The sequence below is a fragment of the Schistocerca piceifrons genome, chromosome 10, assembly GCF_021461385.2.
Source record: "Schistocerca piceifrons isolate TAMUIC-IGC-003096 chromosome 10, iqSchPice1.1, whole genome shotgun sequence".
Taxonomy (NCBI): Eukaryota; Metazoa; Arthropoda; class Insecta; order Orthoptera; family Acrididae; genus Schistocerca; species Schistocerca piceifrons.
The window spans coordinates 17,448,391-17,462,556 of NC_060147.1; the positions used below are offsets into that span (position 1 = coordinate 17,448,391).

The following is a 14,166-nucleotide window of genomic DNA, read 5'->3' on the forward strand; positions in this document are numbered from 1 at the left end:
GTAGTTAAAACTTCCTTTGAAATATTGCATTGCTAATATGAATGCATTTGATAATGTTCCGTGTTGTAGGTATTGCATCTGTGAGCACCATCCTGCCGAACCCTCGATACATCAGCTACAACCTCGCAGGAAATGCTACCCTCCCAGAACCCGCACGCACGCTCTCTCTGGCCTTCTGGTCCCAGTTCGTGGCCCACGATATGACCCAGACACCTTTTAGCCGGATGTGTAAGTAATATTACCCACTAAGTAAAAATCATTAAGTTTCAAATACAGTAGGAACCAGTAAAATAGACTTTGTAGGGCTACTGATCACATGTGATTACATTTGTGCAATAATTGGGCTTTTATTGTCATTGTCATCATCATCATCATCATCATCATCATCATCACTGGCAGGGTATGCTTCGAACACCAGCCTCTCCATTTTCTCCTGCCGTACCCTCATCTCTCTTTCACTCTTCTGACCCACACTTCTCCTTCCTTCTTGGTGCTTTCTTCCTCTGCTTTTAATAAATTGTCCCGTAGCCTTCCTCTCGGTCTTGTGCATCTTTCTACACATCCTCATCTGGTTCCCTTCATATGCCCATACCATTTTAATTTCTCTCTCTCTCTCTCTCTCTCTCTCTCTCTCTCTCTCTCTCTCCCTCCCCCCCTTTTTTCCAATCTTCCCTTTTAGAAGTTGCTCATGTGGTATCTTCCATTCCCCAATTTTCCATTTCTGTTACAAAATTTAATTTCACTTTCAGAATGCATTTTCACTCGGCAGCCAAATGTACTCTGATTTGAAACTGCTTGGCAGATCAAAACTGTGTGCCAACAATACTCAAACCCTAGATCTTTGCTTTTTGTCCTCGAGTTGCACTCAGATAGCATCGTTGTTAGAGCATTTACCCACGAAAGGCAAAGAGCGTAGATTCATTTCTTGACTTGCACATCTGTCTCTTTTCATCATTCCTTGCATTTTCCTGTGTTATACCCTACAGGAACTTGAAATTTTCCTCTATTTTCAGCTGCTCTCCAATCAGTGTCTCATTTACTATAGTTTTGCTTTATTCTTCTTGTTATCCTCAAACTTTTAAGTCCTTGGTCAGTCATTACTGCTTTCTATTTATTTGTTTACTACTCGTACTGAATCGGTGCCTATTCGACGATTACAGTGAACTACGGCAACAATGTGGCCTGCTGCCGCTCTGATGGAGGTTCCCTCAGCCCACGACACCACCACCCGTCCTGCATGGCCATGGACCTCACCGACCGGCTGCCTAACGGCGAACTCAACCAGCAGTACTGGAAAGGAGAAGTGCGCTGCATCCACTACGCGCGCTCTGCACCCGCCATGCGCCCCGACTGTCGGCTCGGCCCCCTCGAACAGGTGAGCAATAAACTCTACACGTATCTGTGACAGAAGTTTAAACATCGATATTGTTGTATCTTTACTGTAGCATTTGAAATGTGGCAGTGTGAGTATTAGAAACTAAATTTGTAGGATACCAGTGTTGCATTATTGTTATTGTAGTCTTTGGACCATGGCAACAGAGACATTAGAAACTAAATATCGACTTAAAAAACACTGGCTTTAGGGTTTTAGCAGTGATGTTATAGTATTATTACTGCAATCTTGGAAAAGTGCAACATCGATTAAATATCGACTTTTGGAGGACAAAGTAAGGGTCAGTCACTTTTATGTAAATCAGCTTTTTTTTAGGTAAATCTATTTCAGAACAAGTCTCAAAATAATGCCAGTAATTCCACTAATTCAGATTCCAAATACATAAATATCTGGTATGCAGTCATAACTAATGACTGAAGGAAACCTTAAATATCATACCAGAAGTTGAGAAGTGCTTGCTATGAATTGAACAGGTTAACAATACAGCTGAATTCTAGATTCAGGAACAAACACTTACAGAAAAGGTTCAACTTGTCTGAAAGTCACTAAAGCCAAACAGGCATTTTTCCCTTCTCTAGTGGTAAATTCCTAACATGTTGAGGCACGAGCATTTTTTTGCTTCAGAACAACATTGACAATTTTGCGACATTTCGTAAGTGGTCTGATAGTTGAATTTAACGACTTTGACACCAACTACATTTGAATATTTGATTGTCATGGTCACAATTGTTAGTGGGAAATAAATTTTGTGAATAAAGGAAAATAAATAGCATATCACTTGGACAACTTGTTTCCATCTTTCGTAACTTTACACCAGCACTGCAAAGAAGTCAGTGACTACTTCCTTCGTTCGCGATATGCGAGACAAAACTTATCCCCTTTCTGGCACTGCATCAGTTCAAACAGCACTAGTGGATAGAGTTCCCTCTCCACTATCTGCAGCTCTTCGGAAAACAGTAAAGAAAAACTTCACTCATATTATGAAGCACTCATATTGTATCATATCGTTTTTCAACACATTTTAGGAAGAACCAATAAATAAATTGTGTGGTCATTGTAAGAGCCATTGAAATTGTTGCAATTTGTGACCATTAATTTCTCAATCAAAAATTGTGCAGACAAGTTCCATTATAAGCTACATAGAAATCACTGCGACTGAGTGACTTCATCCCCTTGGGCACTTAAAAACAACCTGTGTTGTCTTTGACAAGCTCTTAGTGACTCAATGTTCTCACCCCATTGAGAATGAGTGTAAAAATTTCAAAACTCTTTTGTTTCTGCCACAGTTGAAGCAGGCTCGAAGCAGTGTGGAGAATGTCTTTAACTAACTGCTTTCACAGTAGCTTAACACACTATCCTGCGTCTTGTTTTACAGATGAATGCGGCCACACATTACCTCGACGGATCGGCAGTGTACGGCTCTACAGTGGCCCGTACCAGAGCGCTTCGTGAGGGCACCGGAGGTCGCCTGAAGGTCCAGGTTAAGGGGGGCAACGAGAAGGGTTTCCTACCAGCTTCCAGCTCTCCCACCGAGGCCTGCCAAGTGGAGTCCGACAGTGAAGTCTGTTACCATGCAGGTGTGTATCTTACAATGACTTGCCCTCAGCTTTGCTGTAACCATGTCATAGTCTTCATTCTTAACAGTTTCCAGTCTTGGGTTTGGTCTGCTGCAAATGCAATCCTCTCCAATGTCCTCTATTTCTTTTTTTTCCCCTCATCTTCCTCCGCATTTTAGTTCTTTCCTTTCCTTTCTTGCACTTCTTTCAGCCATTTCTCCCTCAGTCTCCTTCCTTGAAACCTCATTTTGGAAAGTTCCTTTGGCATTGCCTCTCACTCCATTTCTCTCATGTGGAATCACTGCAGTGTCAATCCTCGTGTTTTGTCTTGTACAGGCTCCTCATACATCTCTCACTCCTCCATTTCTCAACCCATCAGCTTGTATCACTCCAAATCTTCTCTTAAACTTCATTGCACTCACCTGCATTGTGCTTATATCCTTTCCCTTTATAGTCCACTTCTCTTCAGTATAACTTAAATGGTTACATTGTGCATCTTGATATACTATATTTTTGAGCTTTTGTGGCACTTACGTATTACAGACCAGACTTTCGTACATTCTGGAAAATTCTCACACTATTCTGCCTTTTTGTTCAGCACGTAATGTTTATCTCAACTTCTTCAATCACATTACCAAGATACATGAAGCTCTCAGCATTTTACAGTATCTCTCTTCTTAACAGAACTCGACTATCGAGTCTGTTCTTGTTATTACTACTTTGCTCTTGTACGCCGAGAATCTCATTTCTTAACGCAGAACTTTTCCTCGACGTGAACCTAGCTCGTATCTGATCACATTCAAATAGCTTCCCATATCAGGTCATTTGCAAACAGCACTGACTTCACTTTATTTCCTCTCAACTTCCCTGTCACAAACTGAATTGCACTGTCCACTATTGTTATAACTATCGTTACGATTACTAAGCAGTTACAAGCTATTGTAAACTCTTTACTGCTGGTTTATTAAGATTTTGCCGAACTTTCCTGTTTTTACAGTGTTCTCGCTTGTTAGTAATCTCCAAAAAATAAAAGTAATTTTCCTAATCGTCAAAAAATTGTATCTGTGGGAATCCTTGTGGGCTTATTCCATCTGGGTAGTTTCTACCACACTCTTGGTCAATTTCACGATTTTAGCTAAAAAATTTAGGGAGTAAAGGTAACAACTCGCTGGCTAGTAGAGCTGCTCAAACCTCGAAGGGCACGTAAATGAGGATGAGAGCTTTGCTTGCTTTCTGAAAAGGATTTGTCAGGAAGCTAGCAAAGTTCTTGTCCCGTGCCTTCTGACAACTCAGCAACTCCACTCCTTAAATTATTTACGTTTCAACAGAACTTCCCATAACGATATTGTTTTCAGCTGTTATTTTTACCACGGTGTTTGGTTCTTTATGAGTCTACTAGTGGTACGTTTTTTTGCATTTGTCATTCTCCAGTGTCAGGACCATTCAATGGTACCAAAATCTGTGTAGTATTTTTCTCTCGAATATCTCAAAGGCTTGATCACCTTTTTGTTAAAGTTTTTCCACGCAGGTATTAGGTTATCCACAGCCACAGTACAGAGGAGCTGCAATATTTCTTGAAAACTGTCATATTGTGTGACAGGGAGATAGTAATAGACCTGCATACTCAGTGGTTCGTCTAATGCATTTTCCCGTCCTTCCTGTGCCCCGCAGGAGACTCGCGCGTCAACCAGCACCCACACTTGGCGGCGCTGCACACGGTGTGGCTGCGCCAGCACAACCGCCTGGCCGCGCAGCTCGCTGCGCTCAACCCGCGGTGGGACGACGAGCGCCTCTTCCAGGAGGCGCGCCGCGTCGTCGTCGCGCAGATCCAGCACGTCACCTACAAGGAGTGGCTGCCGCTGCTGCTGGGTACGTACGGCACCGCCGCGCTCTGCCTCGACTCGTACCGAGCGACAGGCGTCCTTACGTTTTAGTCTAGGTTCGTCGATATGTGCAATTCCTCACTCTGATTTTCTTCTGTCAATTCAGGCAAGACGTACATCAAGAAGATGAACCTCGAAGTGAGGAACAGCGGCTTCAGCAAGCAGTTCGACACCAACGTGGACCCCTCCGTCACCAACAGCTTTGCGACGGCAGCCATGCGCTTTGTGCACTCACTCGTGGACGGGGAACTGAGGTGAGCTTTCCACTTTTTGTTCTTTGAGGTCTTTTATGTATTTTAAACGCTACCTCCTGTGTACTCGACACTTTTTATAACGGGGCACTACGCAGTGCTCTTAACCCTGTGGTGCATCAATTTCACTGCAGTGGACAACTTTTAATGGTCAGTTCTCTGGCGGTTTCAATCAGTCACGAGGCTGCAAATGCATACGGGACACAACACCAGTAGGGAGTGCCCATTGCAGTGAACCGTGTACATTTGCAGTCTCGGGACTGATTGTAAATGCCAAAGAAGCTGTAGTGGACGCTATGCACCACAGGGTTAACTTACTGACAATGCTGTTTGCCTGCTAAGAAATTTGCACAGATGGCAGCTTAGTATGTTTAACACCTGTTTGAGCCAAGCAAACAAAGCGAAATGTGCTATTGACAAAATATAAAGTAATGAAGCCTGTTTTGCAGCCAAGACTCTTTATCTCTTCGGAACACTTATCACTGATTGCCGTATCACCCCGTCATGAATTGGAAAAAGTTCTAAAATAAAATGAACTGGACTGAGATATGGTAGTTCCTGCATGATGCAATTTTGAAGCTTTATTGTTCACAACATTCATTTAAGACTGTGCAGTACATACACTACTGGCCATTAAAATTGCTACACAAAGAAGTAATGCAGATGGTAAACGAGTATTCATTGGACAAATATATTACACTAGAACTGACATGAGATTACCTTTTTACGCAATTTGGTTGAATAAACCTAAGAAATCAGTACTCAGAACAACCACCTCTGGCTGTAATAACAGACTTGATACGCCTGGGCATTGAGTCAAACAGAGCTTGGATGGCCTTTACAGGTACAGCTGCCCATGCAGCTTCAACACGATACCACAGTGCATCAAGAGCAGTGACTGGCGTATTGTGACGAGCCAGTTGCTCAGCCACTATTGACCAGACGTTTTCAATTAATGAGAGATCTGGAGAATGTGCTGGCCAGGGCAGCAGTCGAACATTTTCCGTATCGAGAAAGGCCCGTACAGGACCTGCAACATGCGGTCGTGCATTATCCTGCTGAAATGTAGGGTTTCGCAGGGATCGAATGAAGGGTAGAGCCACGGGTCGTAACACATCTGAAATGTAACGTCCACTGTTCAAAGTGCCATCAATGCGAACGAGAGGTGACCAAGACGTGTAACCAATGGCACCCCATACCATCATGCTGGGTGACACGCCAGTATGGCGATGACGAATACCCGCTTCCAATGTGCGTTCACTGCGATGTCGCCAAACACGGATGCGACCATCATGATGCTGTAAACAGAACCTGGATTCATCCGAAAAAATGATGTTTTGCCGTTCGTGCACCCAGGTTCGTCGTTAAAGAGGACACCATCGCGGGCACTCCTGTCTGTGGTGCAGCGTCAAGGGTAACCGCAGCCACGCTCTCCGAGCTGATAGTCCATGCTGCTGCAAACGTCGAACTGTTCGTGCAGGTGGTTGTTGTCTTGCAAACGTCCCCATCTGTTGACTCAGGGATCGAGACGTGGCTGCACGATCCGTTACAGCCGTGCGGATAAGATGCTTGTCAACTCGACTGCTAGTGATACGACGACCCTGGGATCCAGCATTCCATATTACCCTCCTGAACCCACCGATTCCAAATTCTGCTGACAGTCATTGGATCTTGACCAACCCGAGCAGCAATGTTGTGATACGATAAACCGCAATCGCGATAGGCTGCAATCTGACCTTTATCAAAGTCGGAATTGTGATGGTACGCATTTCTCCTCCATACACGAGGCAGCACAACATCATTTCACCAGGCAACGCCGGTCAATTGCTGTTTGTGTATGAGAAATCGGTTGGAAACTTTCCTCATATCAGCACGTTGTAGGTGTCGCCATCAGTGCCAGCCTTGTGTGAATGCTCTGAAAGTCTAATCATTTACATATCACAGCACCTTATTCCTGTCGGTTAAATTTAGTGTCTGTAGCACGTCATCTTTGTTGCGTAGAAATTTTAATGGCCAGTAGTGTAAAAGTTTCCCTTTCCAGTACAATAGTTGACACTCATATTGACATGTAAATGTCTTTGGGTTTTGTCTGTAGTCTAAGGCCAGTGTTTGTGTTACACAGACTGATAGCTGAGAACCGTTCGGTCGCCGCACGCCACCAGCTGCACGAGCACTTCAACCGGCCGGCGCTGGTCGAGTCGGAGGATGGCCTCGACAACCTGCTGAGGGGCATGGCCACGCAGGAGGCCCACCGCAGGGATCTGCACTTCTCTCACTCGGTAAGTGTGGCTTCCCTCCTGTACCACTATTACAACAGCAAGCCTAATTTCTTCCACTTTCTCCCGACGTGTCGGTTCTCACAATAACTGGATATAGTTCAAGCAGGTCAGTGTTGCTCACTAGGCAAGTCTTTGCTGCACAGCAGTTATCAGACTGATTTTGAATTTCGTGGCGAATGTATTGAGCCTGTAAAAATTGTTTGAATGAGGTCAAGTCCACCTACGGTGCCTTTATTTTATTATGCCCTGTTGCAGTTCATTGTGCTTGAAAATTGCATTATGGAGAAACTTCAATAGCATATAGTAAATTATAGTTCACCATAGGCAGACATGAAATGTTAAGATAATGAAATTGACTGATCGTGATCATTTCCACTTCGTCACATGTCATATTACTCATTGCTGATTGTTGTGACCCCACAAAAAGAGCATCTTCATTTTGCTTATGGCTGTCAGACATAATTTTATTTAATGTAATTGCAATTTCGAGTATTACTCATTTCCTCCCAGAGATACAACTATGCTTACAGCTACAAATGTAGCCGCCAGTCCAAACAACAAGAAAGTACGAACAGTGTCCAAGTCATTAGTTACATGACACATCACAAAATCAGACAAAAACAAGACAGTAGCATGTTTTTTTATTTGTTTGGTACCACTTGACAATGAGAAACATGTTACTGTAGTGACTTTTACCTGATTTTGTAATTATTTGCCAACCTTACCAAAAAATGGAAGAGAACTCTTCCTTGCACAAGACATCATCTTTAGTTTTATTTTCACCGTATCACTTGGACATCTCTTGTATTTACTGCATGTTTAGACTAATGGCTATGTTTATGCCTGTGCGCACATTTGCATTTGAGATCTCTGCCAGAAGATAAGTAATACTCAGAATTGAATTTGCAATAAATAACATATTTGACTGTCATAAGTGGAGATTACAATGTTTAACAATTTTATGAATACCATGGACCCCTACAGCATAAACTGTCTCATTTTGGTCATTGCTGAAGGAGAAGGGAAAGGGACTGTCCCTGCCGTACATTCAGACAGTTTCTCCCCTTCGCCCCCAAAAAAGAATTTTTTTTCTTTCCCTCAGAGTTCATATGGTTAGCTTCTATCACTGACACTGGTAAAGCTATGTCAGGCACACTGTAATACCAAACTAATAATATCAACCCTGCAAGTCATACACAGGAACTCAATGAAACTACTTTACTTTATCCTGCAAATGTGATGTGGCTAAACAAAAATTTAATCCAGTGTGAGAGGTCATTATACAACTGATTTCGTTCTTTCTGCTCCAGGTTTTGAAAAACCTCTTCCGCAACGACGGCAGCTACGGCTTGGACGTCCTGAGTCTGGATATCCAGCGTGGACGTGACCACGGGCTTCCCGGTTACAACGCATTCAGAGAGCGGTGTGGTCTCCCAAAAGTCACAGACTTCTCTGGATTTGCTGACTACATGCCACAAGAGGTGAGCCTTCCATCCACCCAGCAACATCAAATGTGGTTTTGCTGTGTTGAAATTTTTGTGTGAGGTGCAGTGAAAGGTACATGTAATTTTGTAAAACACAAAGTAATTGGAAATAATTAGTAGGCCTTTGATAAAGCGATTTTTTGGTGGATAAAAGTTAGGAAACTGCATTGTCTGTGTGGCTTCTAGGTTCCATCCTTGTGCTTCCACTGCAACTTATTTATTTTACCTCAAAGAACAGGACATGTTTCAGATTTCTGTACACTTTCAGCTGTCTTCTACATAAAAAGTAACAGACCTGTTATTTAGTCTGAACATACTCTGATCTTTTACATCATGCGTTTCACATTTTTATGTAGGAGACAGTTGAAAGTGGACGCAAGTCTGAAATGTGTAGTTTACTTTGAAATAAAAGAAATAACTTGTAGTAGAGAGGCAAGGATGGTGGTATTCAATAAGTGCTCTACATGTCTTAACACTAGACACTGATTGCATTAATAGTCAAGTAATGAAATGATAGAAAGTGCTACAGACTTGGAAGTTTAAAATAAATACAACATAGCAGTACAGGTAGACAGTAGATGGGGATCGTGTGTTGATAACAGATTATCTGGTGCTTTCGAACTGTCATATTTTGGAAATACATTGCAAACACTGGCTGGCGTGCGAGAGGGTGGTGATTGATACCTCTGTGGTTTGTGCCATGCAGGTCGTGTCAAAGCTGAGGGAGCTCTACAGCTCTCCGGACGAAGTGGATTTGGTGGTTGGAGGGTTGGCCGAGCACCCAGCGTCTGACGACTCCCTGCTGGGCCCCACATTCCGCTGCATTGTCGCTGAGCAGATGGGGCGTACCAGGAGGGGAGACGCCTTTTTCTACGATCTCTCAGGAAGGCAGTCATCATTCACTGCCGGTAAATATATTTCAGCTCTGATGTCTCTTTTATTCTAATTGCTGGCATGAATATTCATGTTTGTATTTTGTAAACATAATGATGTACAATTACATTTCACTTATTTGAGCTCGAATAGGCTCCTCATCCAAAAGTGTTTGGATTTATTCGCTCACAGTAAATCTGTTTATTTTCTTTATTTATTATTTTCCTACAAGTGGTAATAAGAAACATATCAGACCCAACACAGGGAATGTATATTAAGTATTCCCTAAAGAGGAAACAAGTTTTGAAATATTTGAGATGTGACAGTATTATAGCATCATTCTCAGTTGCTGTTACACATTTTGTGTTTGCTGAGTTAATGCTGGAAATTGCTAGTTAGCGACTACTAATAAACTAGGGGTCTGGAATAAGACAATAGCAAATGTCACAAAAAGGATCTTTAATCTGTTGCATACATTTTAACATTGGGGTACTGTCTTGCTGTTCATATCTGTCTCAGTATGTGTATGCACTAGCACAGAAAATGTGTTTCTTTAGAATCAAGAAATTTAATATAAATTACCAGCCCGTAAAGATACAAGAAGTTTCTACATACTATTTAGCAGAAGGTTTGGATGCAAACAAAAGTTTATAGAAAAAAAATCTTTTCCGGAATCTGCTATGCTGAAAGAAATAGGAAAGAATTTAACAAGATGAGATAAATTTGGGATTAAACAGTAAGGGAAGGAAGACTATAACTTGATGTCTCATCATTGTTGGAGATGGAACATTAGTTTGTGTCAGATGAATATGATGTGAAAAAAGGTGGTTAGGGCTATTTAGTTAAACAGTCGGCATTCTGTTGCAAAGATTTGATGAAATCACAATGGAAAACAATATCAGGAAAATAGGATGGTTACTTGATCTCCACATTCAATGTATTTAAGCAAGCATCAACTAGGTCCTAACTCATAGTGTTTCTAAAAGCATTTATGTGTATCTTTGCAGTTCAACTATACGTAAGAGAATAATTTGATTGCAGTTTGAGAAAAGCTATTATACCATCATAACTACCAAATTTTAAGTTTCCTTGAGAAAAGCACAGCCCACTGAATCACTCTTTTGATTGGTTGTATTTGTTTCAATTACAGACCAGCTGTGTGAGATTCGCAAAACCTCACTTGCCAGAATCCTCTGTGATAACAGTGATGGAGTGCAGCAGATACAGGCTGATGTCTTCCACAAGCCATCAGAAAGGTAAGTTACTATCTCAAAAAAATTTGGAAATAGAAGCTAACTGCATAATGAGTTAGTCACCTTCACATAAATAGTGTGTATCAGGCCGCAGAGCCAAATTAGCAGCTGTAAGTCATTGCAGGACAATAAAAATAGTTCTAGATACAGGAGACATCAGTATCCTATCATTTCTACTACAGCCACTCAGCACAGATTTGACAGAATGTGCACTTACCATCGCTGATGTTTGCCAGTTTCTCACACAGTTCAAATCTGGGACACACTGAATGCACAGTTGTTCTTCATGTGCTGCAGTCCCAATTTTTGCCAGGTAGACATGAGAATTGTCATGTTGGAAGATAGTGATTTTTACATGATAGTCAAGCAGAGAAAAGCAGTTGCCTAACAGATCAGGGTGACTGCTTCTTTTTGAGTCACTTGTCACTTCACCCAAAGAACTTATATTTTGCATGATTAAAACATCATCAGACCATCAAAAATTATTTGTGTTGGTCATCAACCCTGGTGTGATGCAGTTTTCCATGCAAGTCACTTGCTAGCTATTCTCTCAACTTCAACAGTCTGTCTTGTATACTCATATTTATCATACAGCTGTCTCCTTCCTTCATCCCTTGAGGTTCAGTTTTCAGCAATGACTTGATCTCGCAATATGTGCCCCAACTATTGTTTCTTTGATTCCCTGTCTTCCTTATTAGGCCAACAAACGACCTACCAGCTTTAGAATGTATTGATTCTGGAAGCCATCATGAGATCCATACAACACACAACAGTCACGCATGTACAAAAGATGTGCTTTGTTTGGTCAATCTTCTGTCTGTGATCCACATTCCATTTTTTGCATCTTCTTTGCAGTGAGTCGGAATCTTTGTGTGAAGAAGTCAATGTGGTGCTCTTATGTGAAGCTATGTATCAGATATTCATGCAACACAGGTTCCTCTGTAGACTTAATTTGGAAATAAGTTGAGGAGGACTGATCTTTACATCTTGAAACAATTCATTGTAGAAAAGCAATTTTTAACCACATTGTCAATCATAAATCTGCTTTCTTCTGAAATTTTTCTTTCATCAGGTTCTGTTTGCAAAAGGTAGTTGATTGTAGTGTGAGTCACTGCAAATTTGCAGAAAACAAATTACAAAATTTAAAAAGTAAAAAAAGAAAATGTTAAGAAACAAAAACAATTAGTATTACTATATACGGGTAATTGCAGTGCAAGGCTTTAAACTGTATACAATAAAAGGAAAGTATTATAAGGAAGACTTTCAGACTAGGTTCAAAGTTTGTCAATCACATTTTTCAGTTCTCCTGGAAGTCTACTAAAAATGAAATCTGTAGAATAGTGAAGACCTCCCTATACAATGGTGAAACCTATGTTACCTAAGTGAAAATCATTTTTCTGTCTTTATGTTCACTGAGTGAATGCAACAGGTCCTTTTGAATGAGTCTGTACTGCTAACCTAGTCCTCTGGATCATCTTTTGACATGAGTTCCTTGTAAATGAATGCCTATCATTATTAATTAAATCTTTAGGACAGTGCACATTGCTACATTCCTTACCAGAATGCCCAGAGACAATTTTGTACCATGCTGCCAACATTGCACGACAGCATTATTGTCCTTTGTTACACACAGCAAACAAAACAGTGAATATACTCTAAGATGTGAACATTAGGTCTCCGTTTTGAATGTAACCGTATCACCTCAGTCTATGCCGTGTATGGATAAACGACGTAATTATTAGCTTTAATTCACCATGTGACTAGTGTTTTGCTTGGTGAGTTTGAAACTTATTATATTTGGTGCCATTTGGCCCTTAATAAAAACTAATTTTTGTTTTTATTTCTTTAAACAGTAATCCACTGAAGCAGTGCACTGATACTGAGGCAATCCCACAACTGGATCTGTCCGCATGGAAAGAAAACGAGAATACCGTGTGAACTGCGACATGTTCGCAAAACGACTGAATTTTGACAATGCACACAGAGACATTTATTTATTGTGCAGATCCTTTATAAAAGACTCTTAATGACATAAAAGACTGCATCAAGAAACTCATCTGATGAAACATATTTTTGTACACTGATTAATTTGTGCCATTACCATAGCTGTATTTGTTTTCTGAGCCAGACAGGCGAAGAAAAGTAGATTTTGAAAGTGTGTTACTCATAGAGTGGCACAGTGTGTCAAAATAGTGCACAAGGACATTGCGTGTGTTGCACACTTTCTTTGCATATTTAATTTTGTTTGTGTGAGGACTATGTGTGTATAGGATGGCTCATTGATTCCAAGAAAATTGTGTTTTTGAGTGGAGACCTGAGGAGAATAGCAATATTGATCTCAGTGCAATAATATATATTAGCTGTTAATTACATTTACTTGAACCATCACTTATCATAACAGTTTGAGATGTGTGGGCCATGTTGCTCTTCAAGTAAAATGTAAGAGACAAGAGGTCTCTTTCAACAAATTTATGTCCATTTGGACCGCTGTCATTTGGTGCTTAAAAATACTCCTAAACTAGAATTTTATATTGGTGGTGCAGATCACTCTTAAACATTGGGCTTGTTTTGGGACAAGAGTAAATGTCTAAAACTGTTTTGTAATGAACACTTAGTATGTTGTCTGTTTTTTGGAATATGTTCATGTTTCATGACTAGTCATTGTAACAGGAAAAGTTGTTTTTTACATAGTGTTTGATTTTAAAAGGAAAATTTAAAAATTATTTTTAATTTTTTAAAAGTCAAAACAAACTCATTGTTTTCCTTGCACAACAATAAAATTTCATTTTAGAAATAAAAGTTTGCCACCATTTTTAGCAGTCTCATATCTCATATAATCATGAGCCAGCTACATTCCATCACAGTGTCTTTTGTATCCAAAGAAAATAAACTTCATGTCATGTATCTCTGCTGTACATGTTAGTGTTGTATTTATATGTAAATTTTTATAGTTTTTTAATATAAAATAATTAAAAAACACTGATATTAAAGTATTCATGTTATATAAAAATGAAGTTTTATTATTTATTTCTGATCCTTCCTAAAACATTAAAACAAATATTATGTTGAATCCTCATCCTGTTCCTTTTATAAAACTGCACCAGTGTGCTACACCTCAGTGAAGACAATGTCAGAACTGTAAAGCTCTTAAGGAATGACCAGTAGAGATCTGAGTTTCCTACACCAGATTAAAA

The 14,166-nt window shown here is 40.5% G+C and overlaps 1 protein-coding gene across 1 annotated transcript in view; it reads left to right on the forward strand.

Annotated features, from left to right (window-relative positions):
• Window positions 1-13,905, forward strand: part of LOC124718636 (peroxidase-like) — a 329,029-nt gene extending 315,124 nt beyond the window's left edge. Inside the window, exons 8-17 of the mRNA XM_047244260.1 lie at window positions 70-228; window positions 1,161-1,375; window positions 2,769-2,970; window positions 4,621-4,818; window positions 4,939-5,086; window positions 7,206-7,362; window positions 8,673-8,843; window positions 9,553-9,754; window positions 10,870-10,975; window positions 12,826-13,905. Coding sequence (XP_047100216.1) covers window positions 70-228; window positions 1,161-1,375; window positions 2,769-2,970; window positions 4,621-4,818; window positions 4,939-5,086; window positions 7,206-7,362; window positions 8,673-8,843; window positions 9,553-9,754; window positions 10,870-10,975; window positions 12,826-12,910 — 1,643 coding nt within the window. The 3' untranslated portion in view covers window positions 12,911-13,905. The remainder of the gene's footprint in view (window positions 1-69; window positions 229-1,160; window positions 1,376-2,768; window positions 2,971-4,620; window positions 4,819-4,938; window positions 5,087-7,205; window positions 7,363-8,672; window positions 8,844-9,552; window positions 9,755-10,869; window positions 10,976-12,825) is intronic.
• Window positions 13,906-14,166: the final 261 nt, after the last annotated feature.